Source organism: Cuculus canorus, chromosome 2, assembly GCF_017976375.1.
Source record: "Cuculus canorus isolate bCucCan1 chromosome 2, bCucCan1.pri, whole genome shotgun sequence".
Taxonomy (NCBI): Eukaryota; Metazoa; Chordata; class Aves; order Cuculiformes; family Cuculidae; genus Cuculus; species Cuculus canorus.
Window position 1 is genome coordinate 117797387 of NC_071402.1, and position 21308 is coordinate 117818694.

Consider the following 21308-nt stretch of genomic DNA (forward strand, 5'->3'; position numbering starts at 1 on the left):
GGTTTTATTACATTTTGCAAAGGCACTTAGCAGCTTCAGCAACTGTTGCTGGTGGCCAGTCATTTAAGGCCAGAGTGTGGTAATCAGTGGAGCAGAAAAGAAAATCCAGAAGAACAGCCCACCTACAGTTTCAGTAGCAGGCTGTGCTCAAGAAGGCTGTCCTGCTACAGGGATGCTAGGTAATCCCAAATCTCTACCTATGGAAGTTCACAGCCTTGTGACAGCTCACCATATCACACTGCAAAGTGTGCCTGACATTCAGTTGCATGTAATTCCCTACAACAGTGCAATGTGCTCCCTAGGGCGAGACCACCACTGCTGGAGACCCTCTCCTTGAGTCCTCTCCTTCCCCTCTCAGCACAAGATAGTTATCGGTCCTATGCAACTCATCAAGTTAAGAAGACTGATGATCTTGAATTAGCACATACAGCCACAGTTTGCCCCAAATATCAGAGCCAAATACATTGGTTTGAACTGCTCCTACAGGTCTACAATGAAGTTTTCCTCATCTCTTTGTTTTCTGCCCTTTTACATCCTTCATCCATCTAGTGATGCATTTCTGACTAATGTGCCAGAAAACTCCACCAGCCCACAACACACATCCCCTAGCATCTACTTTGGGATTATTCTTTAGACAACACCTGTAACATATAAACTCTAAATGAGCTCAGCACAAGGATCCCTGGCTGCCCATAAAACTATCCTTAGGCAAGGCTCCATGATAGACGTAAAAAATTCCAACTTACGACATGCAAAATCAGTCACACTCAAAGCACAGGTGAATATCTGCAGGAAGCAGTTTCTACAACCACTTAAACCCTTCTGAAGCAGAGCTCCACTCAACTCCACAGCGAACAGCAGCAGAGCACTGTGCCTGCTTGGTCCAAGAAGACAAGAGGTGGCATCTAATTCCTTCTGACAGTTTCTTCCAGCCACTGCCAGAAGAGGCCTCTCCAGGAGCTATACACTCAGCTAGCCCCTTATGCACTTTCAAATTTTACAACACATTATCAACACCTAAGTCCCAGCCAAATACTTGACTCCTCTTCTGCAGAACTTCTTCAGATTAAACTCTAAGAATGACAAGCACCTCTTTCGCATTGATACATGGCTCTGCAAAAGTCAAAATCTTCCATTTTTGTTAAAATCTTAAAGCCTATGTGATGTTTTCCACAGCTAAAAGCACTATAATTATGTATCATACTACAACAATCACCAAAGTCACTCTCCGTGAAATCAAAGCAATGAAAGCAACTGATGTATCTTTATTCCTAACCCCCTGCTCTTTCCTTAGTGCTGCTGGTATGACTGATCTGCCCCTCTAACTATTAGCAGATCTTGTTTTCTTTGGTCCTACTGCTTCCTGGTTTGCAAATAAATAAATAAAAAGATTCTGAAAAGTCTGAAAGGAAGACATAAGTTCTTCAACAATTAGTAACGCACGGTGCCAATAATGAGTCAAGAAATCCACAGGCTGAAGCACCCAAAGGGACTACAAATATTATTTCTTGAGGCTACACTCTACCATAGCTCCAACAGTTTGCCTGCTAATAAAATGAAATTAATAAAAGAATAATAAAGATGCTAATAAAATATTAATTTGGAACTTGCGTTCATCTTGGGTTTATGACCAAAAGCTAGCTACAGTACGCTTAGCTAACACAGTTTTGGGTTAAGATTTTTATTTTAGTAGACTGTCTCTCTCCAAGATAAAAAGCAGTGTAATAAATGCTTCCATTTGGATATCAAAAATCCTAACAATAATGTAATTGTAGAACAGTAAGTTCCAACTATACTAATGTTTTCATGACTCATTCTCCCCAGAGATTGCCCTTCTTGCTCACGAAAAAGGTGAAGTGTTTTTCACCATTTACCAGAAGCATTTCTGTTTATTTTGGAAAGTAAACGCAATGTTCCAGAGATCAATAAACTAATTTCTGAAGTGAATTGTCATATCTGTTTATGGCTGATAATCATAATTTTCACAGGCACTGTGCCACAGATGTTTTCTACAGAATAATAAATACTAAACTGACATTCCTTTACTCTTTTGTATATAAAGAACCAATCTCTGCACACAGCTTTACAGCAATCAGAAGTCACACACTATCAGAAAGTAATTATGGTTTTGAGACACCACCATTCAGCATTTTAATTCCCATCTACTTATTTTCCAATGTATCCTAAGTAAACAAACACTGAAAAAAGAAAAATATGGACAGAGCTCTGCTTAATTTACATTATAATCATTCACAAATATGAAAATGCAAATTACTGAATCTACATAACATCCAAACTTCAGCATTGTAAATGGATCAGCTTATGATATGCTTTGCACATTTGTGTAAAGTAGCAGCTATGGTATTAACTTTTCTGTCAGAATATTACAGTGCTTCATCATCTCCAGTAAGACATTAGACGTGTCTGCTTTTAAGTACGTGACTATGATAATTCCATCATAAAATCTTTTCTTTATCAAGAATAATTTGAGCAAGCTCACGATCAGTCCTAAATGGATATTTTTTTCCATTTCTGCAGAAGGATTTTGAAAACAAAACTGTGAGCAACTCTTACCTTCATGAAATTCTTATCTTCACGCAGCTTACAAAGGGAGGTAAAAAGGTGTCAAACCCATATATCCACAGCCAAGCACTGCTTCCCTCTCAGCCTCAACACTGTGAGGATTTCAAAAGCATGTTTCCACGCACCATTCTTTAGTCAACTTCTATAGGTCAGGGATGAGAGGAGGAAGCAGATAAACATACCAGACGAGGGAAGAGTGAACTTGCTCAACAGGAACAGAGGTTTGATGTGCATAAAAGAACCAAAACAACACTCAAACACCTGAATCTGGCTTTACAGAAACGGATGTTAAAAATACCCAGTGAATAATTGATTTAGACATGTAAAGGTATCTCCATAGCCATTCATTAATATGGCAAGAAGAAACCTGATAAAACTGAAGAAGTGCCAAGCAAAGATCTATGATAGCCATTCTTCCAGCTGTGGAGAAAAATTATACATTTACCTCAATGATTTCACAGAGTGTTGACCTCGAACTTTCAGGCATTACTACAGGTCCTGTTTCACATTACAGCTAAACTGCTACTGCACTTGCCACCAAAAGGGCAGGTTTGATCTTCTTCTCCACCATCACTCCATGTTGGCTGAGGCCCATTTGACCTCAGGAAAAGCCACTCCAGAGAGCTAAACCAGAAGAGAAATGGAGATGTAGACACACATACAGAATTTTCTGCTTGTTTAGTTCCCCAAGCTGCCTTTCCAAAGGGTTTGATGATGGTTTTAACAGGCACCAGAACAGTGGTTGAGCAGAAAGAGAGCAGGACAGTCCCTCACAGAGGTACACAGTCATGAGGTTTCCTAGTTTTAAATATGAAGCCTCAGACAAAATCAGAGAAAGGTTAGGTTTTGGCCAGAACCATTTCAACCATCCTCCAGCTATTTCACAAGATAAATGTTTCTGTTCCCCGCCACATTCCTGATACGCACTGAGACATACAAGGGTTATAGTCCAATCCAGCAACTGATCCACACACTGGCATTAAGAGCTGTGTTTGTTCTTAGCAGTGCTTTTACAGTGACCATCATTAAACAGTCAAGAAAAAAGAGGAATGAAAGAGAAGAAGTAACAAGCTCAAGGCAATTTATGGATATAAAATTATTCTTGGAAATTACCACAAAAATTATGCATAAGCCTACTTCTTGGAAGCATTTTATATCACTGAATTCCAATTTGACTAATGCTTTAATTAAAACTTGTACAATAATATTCACTTAGGACAGTCTTAAAAAACTGCAGTCCTATCCAGATATAGAAGACTTCTACCAACACAGTGTGATTTTGATACTCTGTGGAGGGCCGAGCAGTCTGCAATTAAGTGAAATGAGTATGGGAATACCAGAACATTAAGACTATCTTACAGCATGGGAATTACTTGCCAGAGAACGTTATCCTTTTACTGCTTTTTTATCATTAAGATGTAAAATTTAATTAAAACAAAAGTGACAGAGTTAGCTCATGTTATATTCACCTTTCAAGCTACATAGCCCACCTCTGGATCATTCATTAGAATGCAACTAAAGGAAATCATGGCTCTGCTTTATTTCCTGCACCACTCCAGTCCCCAGCTGAAGCTTTAAAGACAGCAAGGACCACAAGCCATTCAGAAGCATTTTGAAGTAAACAACAGCTCTGAAAAAGAAAGAAAATCAGCACTGAATGGGATCCAGTGCAGGAAGAAGAAATGCTCTCCTATCAATTTTTTACAGATGCAGTGAAACAGCTTCAGATATGAAAAACATTCTCCAAATGCTCACTTTTTCCTATGAATCTCCTTCCAATAATATCTATTCAAGATTTCAAAAAACATCTTTTCTCTCCACTATGTGAGATCTGCAGGTAAGAGTTGCTTCACTGATACTCTTGGGACCCTTCCACTGCTTGCCTAGTTATCCCATTATTTTTCCCAAGTTAATCTATATTCCATTTGCATAAGTTAAAACATACTCTTCACTGCATATTTTACACTTCCCATTTCACCTCCTTCTCAAGAGCACAACTCCTAAAAAATACCAAGAAACTTCTGCTTCTCATTCTTGCTGTGAAAAAGGTGAGCTTAAGCTGTAAAACAAAGTGGGAGCACTCAGGCTCCAACTTCTCAGATGCAGAAACATGCACGTTCCCAGCAGAGACAGAACTTGGATTCTGTTCAAACTTCAGAAGCTTAAAACACAGGAGTATCCATCTGCCTGTTCATGACAGCACTATGACACACAGATGGTTTGCAGCTATCACTTACTACAGCCCTCGAAGTACAGGACGACAAGAAAAGAGAGATGCAGCCTCACTGCCAGTAGAATAACAAATCACATCATGACAGTCTGCTATCAATGGTAGGGCTTTTTTAACAAAATCCAAAATTACAGTTTTTTGTTAAGTCCTCAGTTGCACAAAAGGAAGTCAAACATCCACCTTTTTCAGTATCAGATCTTCCTGTGCAATTACAACACAAAATAAACAGCCCCTAATTACAACACAAAATAAACAGTAAGGCGGCTAAAAAAGCAGCATGCTATTTTACATAGATTTAAAATATTGTAAATAGCATGTTTCCACTCCCATGCCAATAACTATTACACTAAAGTTACTTTACCTACAAGAGAAAGGAAAAAAAATCACAAAGAAACACAACAGTTCTTGCTTCCCTTACCTGCTACTAGGCAGTAGTTTTGAAGTAAAAAAACTTTGAGGAAAAGAAAAAAAGAAGCCATAGAAATGCATTTTTTCCTAGTTTCTGGAGTCTCTGTGAAGCATCACTCCCTTGTAACCAGCATCTGAGCTCCAAAGTCTTATCATTGCAACATTAAAGCTTCAGATCACCTGGTTTTACAGAGAAAAGGAGGGAGAAGCTTTAAAACCTACTTGTAGTTGAAATCCAGGTTAGCTCTACATGCAATGCTAAAGTCAGGGAAAATCTGCCTCTCCAATAATACTCTAAGCCCGAGAAGACAGGAGGGGGAAAAAAGAATTGAAATACAAGAGACAAATCTTGTCAAAAGAAAGGTTCCTAGGAACAGGTAAGCATGATGTTGCTTCAAGTACAGCACACTTCTGGAGTAAGAAGCAGACTTACTGGACTCATCAGTGGTCTCATCTAAAGCATGTAAATACCCAACATTTTATTTTCTGGACTGTTAAGCTTAAAAATATAGAAGATACAAATTCTCTGCTTGCTCCATGGCTTACAAAAGTGGAGAATTAAGAGTGCTTCACTAACAAACATGTCAAGTGAAAAGTGACCTAATTTGATTTTATATATAGACTTGTAACACAGAACTGAGGAAAATATTTCAGTTTACCTTTAGCATTTCTACTATATACTAAAAGGATTCAGGCTAATTAAAGCATATAACTGGCTGTACCAACTAAAACATCTATACTCTAGGATCATATGCCAAGTTTCTGTAACTCAGTCTTCTAAGAAAAATGTGAGAACCTTCCTGCTGTTTGAAATAATCATTCATTTGGTTCCTCGGTTATGTATGTCCAGCAACCCTAAGACAAGGAAATCCTTTTATTTTCTTGCACGATGAGCATAGGGATCAGAAGAAAGCCACAGTAATGACACGTAGGTCATTATGCAAGAGCACGAGAATAAGTCTAGAGATGCTCTTCATTCTAAGCCCTTCCTGTTCCTATAACTTGCATGTTAGATCTTCTGTGACAGAGGTTATCTCGATATTTAACAGCCTCCCACTCAGTCAAGACTTTCTAATGACATTTTGCTTTTCAAACACTTTTCAAATCTATATACACTTTGGGCATCCAAAGTATCCCATAATATTCTCTAGTTTTCATTCATCTCCTTTATTTTGAAACTGTTTTCAGCTCATTTTCTTTGAGGCTCCCTTGTACTGATATTAACAGCTACCAAATATTTCTTATTCAGCCATTTCAGAGCACTTGTTAACGTTATACTTCCCTGATTTGTCCTTTCCCTTCCCATAATCAGAAAAAAAGATTTCAGTATCATTGTTTCATCACACAGAGGTCATTCTGTACAGAACGATAACAAAAGTACTTTCCTCTACTCCATTCCCCACTATATTTCCCCACTCCCACAATGTTTCCATTTCAGAAATGGAAGAGGACTGGCAAAAGCATCCAAGACAATTATCTTACAGAGTTAAAGCAGTCTAAGTATCTTCCCTTTTGTTCTCTTCTCCTTTTCTGATAATTCCTAAAATTATATTTCCTTTTTGTTGACCACTACTAATTGCTGGACATTTTCATTGTTGTAACACCAAGATTTTTCTCTTGCCAGGCTAATTAATTCAAAACCTAACAAAATACACAGAAGCTGCTACTGCAGGAGCTCAACAAAGAGAGGCAGTATGAAAAACTCTGAACGTAAATTATTACAAAGCGCAATAGTTTTTACCTAGGAAGAAAAAATGATCCAAATTTCACTTACAAAACGATGTGCTTCAGATCAATTACTGCCATTCTGGAATTAGACTTTGGTATTAAAATAGAGACCTCTACAAAATTTGCAGGTGAACAGAGAAAAACAAATTCAGTATTAAGAAATACTAGCAAACAAATAGAGAGTAGGAGAATCAGCATGCCGTTGCACAAGTCTCTGATACATACCGAACAAGCTCTACTACCTCATTACCACACACTGTAGATGCTAAACATTTAAGTGTGTTCTAGAAGCGACCAGACAACTCACTGAGGAATAACTGACTGATGGCAGTAGCGTTTTAAGTCACAGTCTCCATCTAGCACAGGAAGCCCGAGCTGCAAATCAACAGCACTTGTGAGATTATTCTGACCAAGCAGAGTCGCACCTTTGTGAATAGTACTGGACCACAGCTACATAAAAAACATATTTAGTTGTCATGCGTAAGAATTGAAAAAGTACCAGAACACTGAAGTTTCTTATTCTCCTTCAAAAGAGCTTTAATTATACCATAATTGTTTCCCGACAAGTCCACATCACTCAAAAAGAAGAAAAAAAGAAAAAGTTGGTTTTATTTTACTTCATACACTTCAATGAATGTCCATTTCCTCAAAATACCATCTGTCTCTTAAAAGTCCAACTTTCAAAGATATTCAAGATTATGACTGACTATCGTTAAGGTAAGACTGATACTCCAAACATCTTGTGGCTGGGAGGAATCCTTTCTGCTTGCAGCTATACGCATTTTTTTTATTTAGCAAACAATTAGTCATGAGGAAAGCAACCTTTTTCATTCTTGTAAAGATAACAATAAATGTGCCTAAGAGACTAAAGAGTAGGATGTATTTTTTAGTGACTTCGTAATAACATCAAAAGAATACATAAAATAAAAACAATAATAGAAACAATAATATTTTACTTCTAACAGGGGTTTTTTGTTTATATGTTTCAATAGTTCACACTTTGAAAATGCATCCTCATTTAAAGAAATTTGTGTCATTTCTACCTGTCCAAATACTTATCTGCTTGAGGACAAAAATTCCGGCATCACTTCCAGACAAATAAATAATATAATTATTCATATTATGACCTCTTTCAGATTTGACAAAGAAGTTGAAGACCGATCACTGTTAAGATCCATCTGAAGCTTCTACAATAAGAGCCATTAAATCTTACAAAATTAAACAAAGCTAATACCATTTAACACTTTTAAATACTAATCAGGACATCACATGGCTATTTATTAATAACTCTTGGTCCAGTCACTCAATTAATCGTGTACTGACAGCATCTGAAATGCACTTCATTAATTTATCACAAATAGGACAATGTTTAAGACCACCCAATTGACTTAAGCCTGCTCCAGTCAGTGACAAATGACACACCGCTTTTATTCATAAACCTCTTCACATCAGCCAGTCTATCATCCAGATCAGACTGTTCATCACCTACACCACTTAAAATGTAATATTTACTTCTCCCTCTTAATTATTTACCTTAGAATTACCTTCCTTGTGATGTTTGGCACAGGATCGCAGCTGATTTATCCAGTATTGTTTCTCCTTTGCATCAGCAGCTAGAACAGAAACAAAAAAAAGCAGGGAGTTACACATAAATCAATATTCTTTTTTTGCATAAGAAATGTGGAGGGAGATTATTTATTGGTTAGGATGCACTACAAATTCTAATTTACACTACTTAAATTAAGTATATGCGAGTTCTTCAGTACAACACATTTAAACCTCAGCTTAAGACGGTGTGACCAGCTGGAAGAGTTAACTATGAAGAAAACTCACACGCTTATCTCCTCCAAGTGTTGTTAAAAGCAGAACCGCCTCAAGACTACTTCTTTAGGAAAAAAAAATGAATCCAATTTTGCTTTACTCATCTCCCTCTGTGAAGGACAAAGGCCACACCATAGCATTTAAATCAATGAAACCTCTACACTCAGGCTGTCAATCAGATACCAGACAACCTATTTTAGTACTTTTGTTTTAATGTTCAATTAAATCTTTCTTTAAATCTGTGTTATCAGTATGCAACATAAAGACCCAAGAATGAAAACCACAATCTCCCCCATACATCTGTAAAAAAACAGCTTTAAAAGCTAGTAAGAAGATTGTCTGCAGCCTGTCTCTGGTGGCTACTGGCTCTGGTGTAACACTAACACGTATATTTAGGAGAAAGGTTTCGTTGTTTTGGGTTGGTTTTTTTTTTTTTTTTTTAAACAAAACACTACTACAGTAATCCTAATTATGAATATCAATACAAAGTGGATAATTTCAGCAAATATTTTCTCTTACTTCCTCTGCTATTAAGTATCTCAATGGTTATTGACTCAGCATAAAATTGTTTTGTGATCTGGACCAAATTCATAGATCTCATTAAACCAAAAGCAGCAAATTTTAAGTATTCAATAATCTCAAGTAATTTCAAAGGCATGATAACCAAACCACAAGTGTTTGTTATTTCTAGCTCTGCAAATTCCAAAACATTGTAACAAACTCTCCTCCTTTGTTCTTGTCTTTCAGTTCTACACATAAAACAGCAGCATACTATACCGCCAGGGAGTCCTTCATACTCTGTCCTGATAGTAGGCTGATAAACTGTGGTCAAAATAAAGCAACATCATTTTAAACTTTTGCTAAGCTGTAGTACGGGTCACTTCTTCTCTATGTTTTTTTTTTTTTTCTCTATATGAAAGTATCCAGACCAATCACCTATACCTTAGAATCAGAATACTGCTTTTCAAATTAAAACAAAGAAAAAAAATATCTATTCCAAAGTAACCCTTTCATACCTTATACTAACTTTCTCACATTCGGGAGCAAAGGAAGACAAAATTTTATGTTAAAGGTGCATTCATTTATTGCAAGACTGACAAGAACAGACTGTGTTAACAGCCTTTCACTGCCATTTTTCCCTTCTGCAACCCATCAGCAGATTCATATATTATCTGCAGGGCGGTAGCAAGGAAGAACAGTATTAGAAATTAAATGTTGTGCAGTGGACAGCAATGAAAGCTGCTTTTTCTTCCTTCATCAGCAAACAAGATATTCTGTAAATCAAAACGCCACAATAAGAGCTTATAGAAGGCATCTTGAGGTTATCTTCCAGCCCTGAGAATCTATACATTGTAAACTCGCACATATTGAACTCCAGATTACTGTTTTACTGTGTTTTGTAATACAGTACATAACAATATAGCTGTACCATCAGTACTTTCTGACAGTACAGGGAAGAAAAATGAGATATGAGAGAAGAGGCAGAGAAGCAGGAATGGGAGAGAACAACTAAGCAGCACTGTACCTCTCAACTTGTACATCTCTCCATTAGCAGAGTAGACCACCAACATGTGTGGCACTTCATCACTGGGCGATATTATAGCTCCAGCTAAAGACAAGGTTCCTCGTGGCTTCTGGTTTTTACTTTGCTCATTCACGAAATATTGTAGAATCCCCGTCTCAAAGTCCAGCACAAAGTACCTGTTCAAAGAAATGATAATCATATAGTATTTCTGTTAAAGAGGTTTTCACACATTTACTCAAAGAAGATTGATCTTAAATCAAGACCATAAACTAAAAATGAGGTTAAAACCATTTTTGTAAGAACTTCATTTTGTAAGGTATTGTTATTTTGATCATTAGGTTTGGGTTTATTAAGGGCATGTGTGAGCTATTATTTTTACTTGTGTCTTTCAAATTAATGACGAGGTTCACATACAAAGCATAAAAGCAAGGAAAGGAGGTTTTAATTGAAGAGGTTTCACTGAAGAAGTATCAGACTACTTCTTTTGGGATTTTCTGCCTCCTGCCCCTTTTTTCCATTTATCACCTTGAAAGACATGCCAATTCCCCATAACCAGTCTTTTGAAAAGGTGACACTGTTTTTGCAAAGGGATGAGCACAATTAAAGATACCATGGTATTTTCATCTCTGTGATAATATTTCGCATACAGATGCTGAGCGTAATTTTGAAAACTGGCCAAGGGAACTGAACATTCATGTACCAATAAGTACAAGGCAGGAAGTGGAAGTATGAACACCCCCGTGTAAGAACACAATTAGGAGGAGAGAGAAGTCAAGCCTAAATTCTATTTGGTCATTCTGCTATTCTGCTAGTAAATTCTAACAAGGAATAAAGCATTTTTGTATCTGCACACACCTCTTTCCCTGAGAAGGCAAGAAATTATGCTTCCTGAAGCAGATTTAGACTAGACATTAGGAAGAATTTCTTCACTATGAGAGTGGTGAGACACTGGAACAGGTTGCCCAGGGAGGTTGTGGATGCCCAATCCCTGGAGGTGTTCAAGGCCAGGTTGGATGGGGCCTTGAGCAGCCTGGTCTGGTAGGAGGTGTCCCTGCCCATGGCAGGGGAGCTGGAACAAGATGATCTTTAAGGTCCCTTCCAACCCTAAGTATTCTATGGTTCTATGATTTTTACTGCTGATATAACATTTCTCCTTTCAAGGACACTAAAATTTTGCTACAATATAGCTCTGTGGAGATCCTAAGGAGCAATGGGATCCTCTCAATAAAGACAAAACAACTTTGCCTACGCTACTTCAGTCTTCACTCACTCAGTTTTGATGAGCACAAGCCGTTCTGCAATAAACCAAATGCTAGGAATGCAAGATCATTCAAACAAAAACAGACTATATTGCATTGTCCAAGCATAATAAAGGAAAGTGAAGATGTTTCAAACTTAAGTGTGTCAGCCTAACAAGCAGGAAACAAACCTTTTTACTTATTTCTTCCCCCCAATAAACCTGTCTTTCACAATAGCACAGATCTCAAATTCCATTTCCCTGTGGAAATCATGTATGCTATTACACAGAACAACTATTTAACTCTAACTCTTTGCCAAGAGGAGAGAGCAACTTCTTGGCTCACATGAAGTTTGCCATGACTCACAACAGGCAAGAGTAAAGATTACACAAACGCAGGTTAACCTTTTCACTTCTACTAAAGAAAAACAGCTCTATTAGTGGCTAATACCACTAAGATGGGAATTTGGAATGCATATTATCTCCTATTGTTCCTCTAGAAGGGATTAGCATAGGTCATATGAATTTGTGTACATTATTTCAGAAATCAATTATTCAGACTTCTGTAGCTATGTAGTTGCTCAAGTTACTACTCTGTTTCTGAAGCAGTATTTTGTCTTGGCCATTTTTCGGCATCCCCATATGCAGAACACCTCTAACCTTTTCCATCACAGAATATTTCCAGGATAGTCTTCCTAGCCTGCTGGGGTTCTTGGTGTTCTTACACTGACCACTTTATTCAAGCTCCACAAGCCAGGACACGGTGCAAGCAATCATTTCTTAAGATTTACAAAGCCTCAAATGTTTTGCTGGGGCAACCCTCCTTTGCCACATTTACGCATAACTCTACAGTCACCACCACCACATCAGAACAAAGATCACATTCTCTTTAAATTATTCACAGATTAACATCCCCTGTCCCAAATAATTTTAAGTTGGTGCATCACTAATCCTCATTTCTGCCCTCACTCCATCTCCCACAGTGCCTCTGCATTCCTTCCCTCGCTAAACAAATGAAGTCTCTCTTTTGTAAACATGAAACGCATCTCTACACCGCCTCTATAAAGAGTTCACCTTCACCAAAAAAAAAAGACTAGAGAGAAGGCAAGTTGAATGCCAATCATCACAGTGTTTTCAATAGTAATAAATAAATAAAATTTCCCTAAATGGAAAATGTGAACATTTCAGAAGATTACTTTATTGACTTGTATTACACCAGTCCATAACCTGTCTGTTTTGTTTTGACTTTTAAATGATTTTCCAATACTGCTCTCCCACTTAGAAAACATTTTTTTCTCTTCAGGTCGCTTAGTAAGGAGAGATGAGCACTTAACTGCAGGTGAATATAGCAAAATTGGAAAACATACAATAAAAAAAAAGTCACAGTTGCACATTCCATAGTAAATTTTCGTTTTGCTCATTCTCAGTTTTCCTTGTCCATTTTGGGAATATCTGTCATATATTCAGGAGAAAAAGCAGCGCACTATGCAGAAGTCATGCCATGCCCTGAGAAAACGATACAGCCCTTTGACCCTAGAACAAGTGTTTCTCTCTGTCTCGCTGACAAGTTTTCAGCAATCTCCTTGGTTCAGGAAACAAATCCAGGCTTTATAAGCAGTGATGTCCATTCTGAGCCTGCACCATGCTCATTATAATTTCATTGCCCTTTTATTTTTCAGCTACAAATCACTTATTTCAGCCTTTTTTGTCAAGCTATCTTTTATCAATTACTACCTTGAAAGTCATCATCATGGTTACTGCAGGACAGCTGCACAATTAACAAAAGGAGGAATAAGAGTAAAAAAAAAAAAAAAGGCAAAAAAGATCATCTTTCCTTCTCCTACAGAGGATTTGGGGATGAAGGTTCCTATATTAGAACAGAAGCTATTAAGTTACATAAACATTATGAGCACTTCAACTCAAAAATTTTTCGATGTTAGACCAGCTAAGCACTCCCAGAACGACACTAAGGTCCATGAAGATGCGCTTCACATAGCCATAAAGCTGCCCCAGGGACAGACACCAGCCGTTCAAGTACAGAATTGACCTTTACCAGCGTAACAACATCCAAAAGCAGCAACTTCTGCAAATCCACATCCACACATGCAGAAACAGCATCCTTCCACATCTTTGCCATCACAGCTACAGTAGTGCTAAGCTTCTGGCCAACCAGGATCTATTTTATGCAGTCTCAGAAAAACAGATTACGATTGGCCTTATACCTTAAGTTTTCAGTACTTGTGATGACATCTCAGTTGCCTGTAAAAGCACGCAACATTTCCAATAAAATTCAAGCAGAAATAATCTTAAGAAAGAAAAAAGTAACCACCCCTTCAAGTATGTTGCCTTCTTCATTGTTCCAGATGAATGCGTTTCCAAGTCTGCCAACTTCAAAAATCGTAAGAGAAAACAGAATTATCTACAGAAACATAAGCCCCAACTGATCAATCAAAACTGGTCACATCAACAAAATAGCTTTCCTGTGATTTTAAAACGCTCAGAAACTTTTCACAGTCATCCTGACTGGGACACTGTTCATACCACACAGAACCAAGTATTTGCTTTTCAAGGGTTATGGTTTAATGCACAACTCCCCTCTTCACCTTCCACACAGCGGTATCGCAGAAAAACACAGACTGCACAGAAAACTAAGCATCTCACAAGAGAAGCAGAGGAACAATGTACTTTGAAAACTACTAAAAAGGATAGGAAAATCCAGGAGAAAGAACGAGGAATTAAATGTCAAATCAAGCAGCACAAGACTCCACACAAAGGAGGGGTGGGGGGAGGGAAGAGGAACAGAAAGAGAAGAAACAGAAGCAGCTTTCAAAAACATTTTCTTGTATCACAGACCAAGTGATGACCAAGTTCAGACCATCAGAAACACACAGAAGAAATGGAGACCAGGTTCTTCCATTAACCAAGGATGGAAAAGCATTATATATATACATTAAAAAAGCAGAACAGAGGTAAGAGAACTGTATGGGTCCTGTTTCAGAAGCCCCATGTAACTGTATCAAAAGAGAAAGCATATCTTTTGACTGTTAACTTTTAACAGAAGTCATTTTGTTCTGCACACCAGGGAAATGCCAGCAGTAACCTCTCTAGAAATGATTAATCTTGCCACCTTCTGTATTTCTGCACTGGCTGTGCTCACAGAACACACATTTACCCATGACGTTGTATTTCTGTCATTAATTTACAGATAAACATTGATGAAAACTAACATTCTCTTTCGAGAACAATCAAGTAGAAGGCAACAAAGTCAAGCTATGTCGTCCTAGGCATATGAACAATTAGTGCTACACAGAAATGATGAAATAGCTGTTACTGAAAGATACTTCCAAAAGACAGCTAATTTTTTCTGTTATTCCAAAACTGGACAAAATAATCATTTGGGTTTTTTTTGTAATATATTCTCACTGACTTAAATTCTCCCACACCCTTCTTGCCTGCTTACAAAACTTTTCTGGAACAGATTTTGTGCAACTTCCAGTTTGAATTCATAGTGTGAGAGAGTTTTTAATATAAAGACTTCTGCAACTGGAAAACTGCAATCCCAGTCAAGTCTTCAATTATAGACCTAATCTGCTAAAAAACTTACCTCTTTTGGAAAGCAGAATTGCCTTAATTACTTCCTTGGGTCCATAAACTAGTCTACATTGGCATCCAAGCTTCACAGTTGGACTGTGTCTAATCCTAGAGCTCATCCATTTAAAACTGGCCCAAATATTGCACCGTAGCATAGACAAATCCTTTGACTAAAGACAAAAACAACCATAATCTCCAAATAATGAAATCGTTTTCATTACATGATGACCTAACACAGCAGCTACCTCTGGATGCAGAACAGCAGGCTAGCCTTGATTTCAGGTTTTCGAATTTTTTTTTCCTACTTACTTTCTCATTGAGGGACAGAGGAGCTTTTCTATCTAAACACCACTTTAGCTCTTCCCCAAACACTTTTTCTCCTAAACCAGTCTCACAATACATATTTTATGATCTACTTTTTATTTTGATTTAACCACAAAAATGCAAATTGTTCAGATAAAATACATTCATTTGAAACAGCATAAAGTCTTCACTCTGATTTAAAACCTTGATAGGCAGCAGCACCTTCATGATCTGATTAGAAAAGTAGCAATTCATGTAATTCTCCTTCTCAGACTGCTGAAATTTATTATTCCAGACAATGACACAAATGCATCCACTGCACATTTCAGCATTTATTAGTGCAAGAACAGCAGCAGCTCACCGGCATAAGAATTTCACTATCTTCTCTTTATACCACTTTGTTCTCAACATTCCCAACTTTTCAAACACACTCATTTCAATCTGTTCCAATTTGCCTCAAGTCACTGCCAGGGTGTGTTCTTCAGTGATACCATAGTCCTCAGAAAGAGAATGTTTTCAAGAATAAAGAATCAAACTAATCTATAATTCTGTCTTTTTTTTTTTTAATGCAGTTTAAAAAACTAGATAAGAATTATGGGGTAGAAAGTAAATGACTATGTCAAAGAAAAGCAAATTTTCTGGTTCCAGTAGCTGAATGAGGTGTCATATAGAAATATTTCATTTTTAGGAAACTGCACCTTATCAGGCCATCTTGGAGATGACATTTAAGCAACTGCTTAATCCCTTTTTTCTCTTTTTACCTTGAGCCGCAAAATTAGTGTAATTATTCATGCCATAAAGATAAAGCATGGCATACACATTTGACAGTCAAGTATTTCATTATTGAAAATCATCTCTAAAGTTGTAATTTAAAGACAGGTGGATGGGATAACATGCTTACATTTTGGTAACTGTTTAATTTCCTTTATTGCTTGATGTTCCTCAATTTATCATTCTCTAGCAGGAAAAAATGTAGGAACTGCAGTATTCCTTAAAAGCTTTTATGACTCAACTGAATGAAAACTGGATTTTTAAAACAGTAATTTCTCTGCATTATTATGATTACATATCAGTCAAACTGAACTACAATTTGTTGGCTACTTTTAGAAGCATTCCACATCTAAAATGAGATAAGAAACAGAGGAAGTATTATCCACAGTTAACAGATGGACTAGTTGTTACTGGTCATCATGCCCATCATGATTTTTAACATACACAAAACTCTCACACAAATGAAATATTAAAAGATATCTCCTTTCCTTTTTCTTCTTTTAATCTAAGTTTACAAGTAAGTCCACTTTATGAACCAAAACACCACATCGTTATCAGCAGTTGCAGAAGTTAAAATTGCCACTGACCAGCTCATCTGTTCATCGACTCTTGTCTGAAATGACAGTTACTTGGTCTGAAATACTATATAGTCAGCAACAGACATGCTGACTTAAATATAATCTAAGTAAAAAGAAACTACAGTAAATATTTCATATTAGCTTTCTAATTTCAGATAGAATTCCTCAAGGGTGGCTTCTTAGGACTGAGGGCGGAAAAATAATAATTAAAAATACTGCATCCATTTTTACCCATCAGGCTGAGAATTCGTACATATTTGTGGAAAAGTACTTTGACCATACTACTCTAGGCTTAGCACAACATGACTACGTCGAGGGGTAACAACTGCAATCCAGGGGCAAACACAAACAAAAGGTCCGTGGGTTGAGATTGATAACAAAAAGCACTTATTGCTCATGGCCCACTGAACAGGGTGGCTGCCCAAAGCTACTTTATGTCATTTCATAGTCCTTGCCACGTGCCTTTAATTTGCTCTAAATTCACTACTATTTAATAATTAAGCAGATAGCCATTTTTGTGTTGTGGATCACGGAGAAAAGCCTAGCAGTGACATAAATCAGGAAATAAATGTGCCAGTGCAACCTTAATTCTGGCAATGTTGTTATACTACAGTTTGATTGAGGTCACAGATTAAAAAGAGAACTTCCAAATAGGGAAATACATTTTCTTTCATAAGGAAAAACAAAAAAAAAAACCAAGATCTAGATTTAGATTAGATATTAGGAAGAAATTTGTTACTGTGAGAGTGGTGAGGCACTGGAACAGGTTGCCCAGAGAAGTGGTGGATGCCCCATCCCTGGAAGTGTTCAAGGCCAGGCTGGATGAGGCTTTGAGCAACCTGGTCTAGTGGAAGGTGTCCCTGCCCAAGGGAGTGGGCTTGGAATGGGGTGATCTTTAAGGTTCCTTCTGACCCCAACCATTCTATGATCTAAAACCAAAACAAGAATAAAGAGCCTCCATGTAATTTCTAGTAACTTGCATGTAATAAAAGGACTTAAGCTTTAGAAAGACACAATTCTACACAATTCTAAAACAAGATACAGGAAATGTGCAAGAGACAACTAGTTACACACACCAACTCCATTCCCCAACTGAAGAGAAATCAGTGCTTTATATGATACAAGACTGCTGATAAATTAGTTCTCACTGAAGCCAGGCTCACAGGACAATCATTTGCAGTCATTTGGGCACCAAAATGAAGGAAGTTGTCTGGTTTATCCTCTCTCAGTTTCACATTTCTACCTTATCCAGGAGGAAGAATTTGCACCTTTAAGAAAGCAAAAATTTGAGACCTACCTTGGAGCCTGTATGGACAACTACTTCTCTGTTCCAAATCTTTAAGCATTATTATCTGTCCTAACTAGCAAAATATTCTGCCAATAAATGAAATAAACAAAAGATAAATAAATAAACAAAAATGTAAAAATAAGCTCTCTATTTCCTCTATTTCCCAAAAATCTGGCTTAAGCAGGTTTTACACATTAAAATATTTAGATTTTACCTAGTCATCTCAAAGGGATCCAAAGGAGTAGAATGCATATCCTTTTCCTAGTCAAGGAACATTCTAATTGAAAAGTATTTTAAGTCTATCCAGAGAAACAACTGTTGGGAAGACCTATAAGGAAACTACATGCGAAGTAATAAGTAAATGAGAAAAACCAACTCATTTGCTTTCATTACCATAACAAATCACCTAGAAATAAATAACTAAATATTGGGAGGGAACCAATAAACAATGGAAGAAATATATATATATATATATAAAATGAGAAATTGAATTAAGGCCAGCTTGTGAAAGCAGCTTTTCTATATCAATACTTGTAATTCTCTTTACTCACATTAGCAGTTGTCAAAATAGCTTCTGAGCAAACAACTGCATCACCACAAAGTTTTAAACATCTCCCAAAACAATGCCACCCACGTCAGGAATTCCCTTGCTTATTCTTTTTTGTAACAAAAAAAAAAAAAAATCACACGAAAATTGTAAGTGATACAGAAATATGTGACCTTCCATAAAAACATGCCACCTTCTTTGCTTGGCACTCTCTGCAAAGAGTTCAATAACATTTGATGGGCTTGGCAAGCACATTTCACATCAGAAGTTGCCTAGTTGCACCAATTTATCTTCCACAAAATACTCATAAAATAAAGCATGAAATAAACAGTTTAGAAGATGGCCTAACATACCAAAACCACTACTCTCCAACAAGACAAATAATAAATTCAGGAAGCCTGAAATGCTGAACAAAAGGCTCTATCATTAACACACTAAGACTAACTTTCTTAAAAACATAAGCATCCCACAGATCTATTTGAAGGAAAGTAATCAGAAAGACGGCAGCATTGAATGCAGCCACTGCGAACACAGCAGAGCACTAGAGAGTCCGACAGTGACTGACACTACTCTGTTATTACCCTTTCAATAGCCTGCTTTAGGTAGAAACATACTTATATGCAGAACCTGTTTCAGGAAGATCATGTATGAAGACATCAATAATGAAGTGAGATATGAACCAAGGCAGTATTTTACAGATATTTCTGTCTGCTACTTCCCATACTCTGCAGAAAAATTCATGGGCTGAAAAGAGAAGATGTGACCTTAGCTTGGTCTTTTTGCTACCTGCTATTACAACATCCATAAATTAATTGTGTATATCCATCGGACAGCCTGGTACTCACACAAAGTAACAAGAGACGAGGAAATTCAGCCACCTAATACAAAGCCCCTATAACACACACTCTCAAGGAGCCTGGAGTTGCTGGTTTTGCATCAGCACTGCCAAGCAACAGAATTTAAAGAAAACCACATCCCATTGAATTTGTGTGAGCCAGCAAGACTATCTCATAATAATATTATTCATGATCCAAACTCTCTGCAATTCACCCCTACTAAATTTTGGCAATCCCAAACATACATACCCCCAAAATAGGCTGCTGAACAAGAAAACCTTCTATTCAACTCAAATAACCCCATGCCCCTCTCCTTCAACTTTGGCAACTAGAGCTGGCCCACTGAATTATGTTAAGAGAGAAGGATACCATTACCAGAAGGACAGAACATGTAGGAAGAAAGCAGTAAACCCTCTCTCACACACTCTACTACACAGTGTCTTCCTCCAGCCTCATCCTAAACTTTTGTATCACTTCCCTCTTACAGTGCACCAATGATGAATCAAACCCTTATTTGTAGAGGTAAAATTGGTTTATGTTCCTTTGATTAGTGCCTCCCAACTAACTTTTCCTTTTTCCTTCCCAACAGCTTGCATTCCTCACTGGTAAAGATCAACCCTAACTTCACCCAGCGCTGCTATTATTGGATGCTATTGTCCCATCTAAGGGAGGCACCTTCATACATCAAACCTCTGTAGATTTTCAGAGCCCTCTTGCGCTGCCAAGAATTACAGACTGTATACAGAACATGCTGTAAGACAACCAATAAGACCCTGAGGTTTTATACCAGACCTGATGTAAGTTCGGATTTCACCTGCATATAAAACGCTTTCAGGGACTGAAATATTAATGATACAAATAACAAAGACACAGAGGGTGTCCCTGAACAACAGCATGAACGCTGAAGGTGAGGAAGAGTCAAATGCTGGATGACAAACCAAAAGATGGCCCAAACATCTCCTGGTGAGAATATCAGGCAAACTGTTTGGGTAATCAGACCATAAAACAGTTTGCAAATGTAGCTTAAATTGCAAGACTACTCCAGCTTCAATTAGAGAAGCTGCAGAGTAGTTCAGTTACTTTAAGTGCTGCTTTTACTCAATTTAACAATGACAGAAAAGAAATTAGGAACATCATTCAAGTCATATCTTGAGCCAATTACACAGACAAAAGGAATCTGTTATCTCAGCCCCAAGTATTTGGGCTGCATGTCTTCAAGTTAAAAGCCAGGGAAATTAACTATGTAGGTGAATCCTAATATGTCTATTCCTCATAGGTGAATATGGTCCCACATATAACAGCCACAGCCTGTTGCTTGAACACGTATAGAGCAGTGGTAACTTGGGGACCTTCAGGAAGTTGACTTGCACATAAAAAGAAGCAAAAGTCAATGCAAGAAAATAGGCTGCTGGAGTTCCTTCCAATTCATTTTTACTTCTTAGTGGAAATCCAAGGTTGCTTTAAGAGACTGCAAAAACCCCAAAGTCACAGGAATGGTACTTTAGGTCATGCAACTAAATTATAAATTCTGTGCAATAAGATCTGCACTATAATAAAACCATACCGTCATAGAATTGTTAAGGTTGGAAAAGATCATCCTGTCCAACTGTCAGCCCAACACCACACCTACTAAATCATTTATACAGTATAATTGAACAAAAAAACCTAAATCACAAACCTGTCTTCACTGTTTACTAGCTCTTCCCTCATTTTTAATTGTTAAACATGAAATATGAAAAATTAGGTAGGATTCCTAAACTCTTTCAAAAAAAAAAAAACTTGACAGTAAGCTAAAAGTTTTCAATAGAAAGATGTTGCTGAAAATTAATTAAAGAAAGAGAGAATGTCGGTTTCGTGACCAC

General features: G+C 37.3%; 1 protein-coding gene across 2 annotated transcripts in view; it reads right to left on the reverse strand.

Moving 5' to 3' along the window:
• OSBPL10 (oxysterol binding protein like 10) overlaps positions 1 to 21308 on the reverse strand; it is a 116653-nt gene that overhangs the window by 73524 nt on the left and 21821 nt on the right. The window contains exons 1-3 of one of the 2 annotated variants that reach the window (XM_054060295.1): positions 14386 to 14485; positions 10296 to 10471; positions 8483 to 8562 (exon numbers count right to left, since the gene is read on the reverse strand). In XM_054060295.1, the coding sequence (XP_053916270.1) occupies positions 8483 to 8562; positions 10296 to 10471; positions 14386 to 14483 (354 nt within the window). In that variant the 5' untranslated portion in view covers positions 14484 to 14485. Of the gene's footprint in view, positions 1 to 8482; positions 8563 to 10295; positions 10472 to 14385; positions 14486 to 21308 lie in introns of those variants that run through there. The other variant, XM_054060294.1, reaches the window with a different exon arrangement.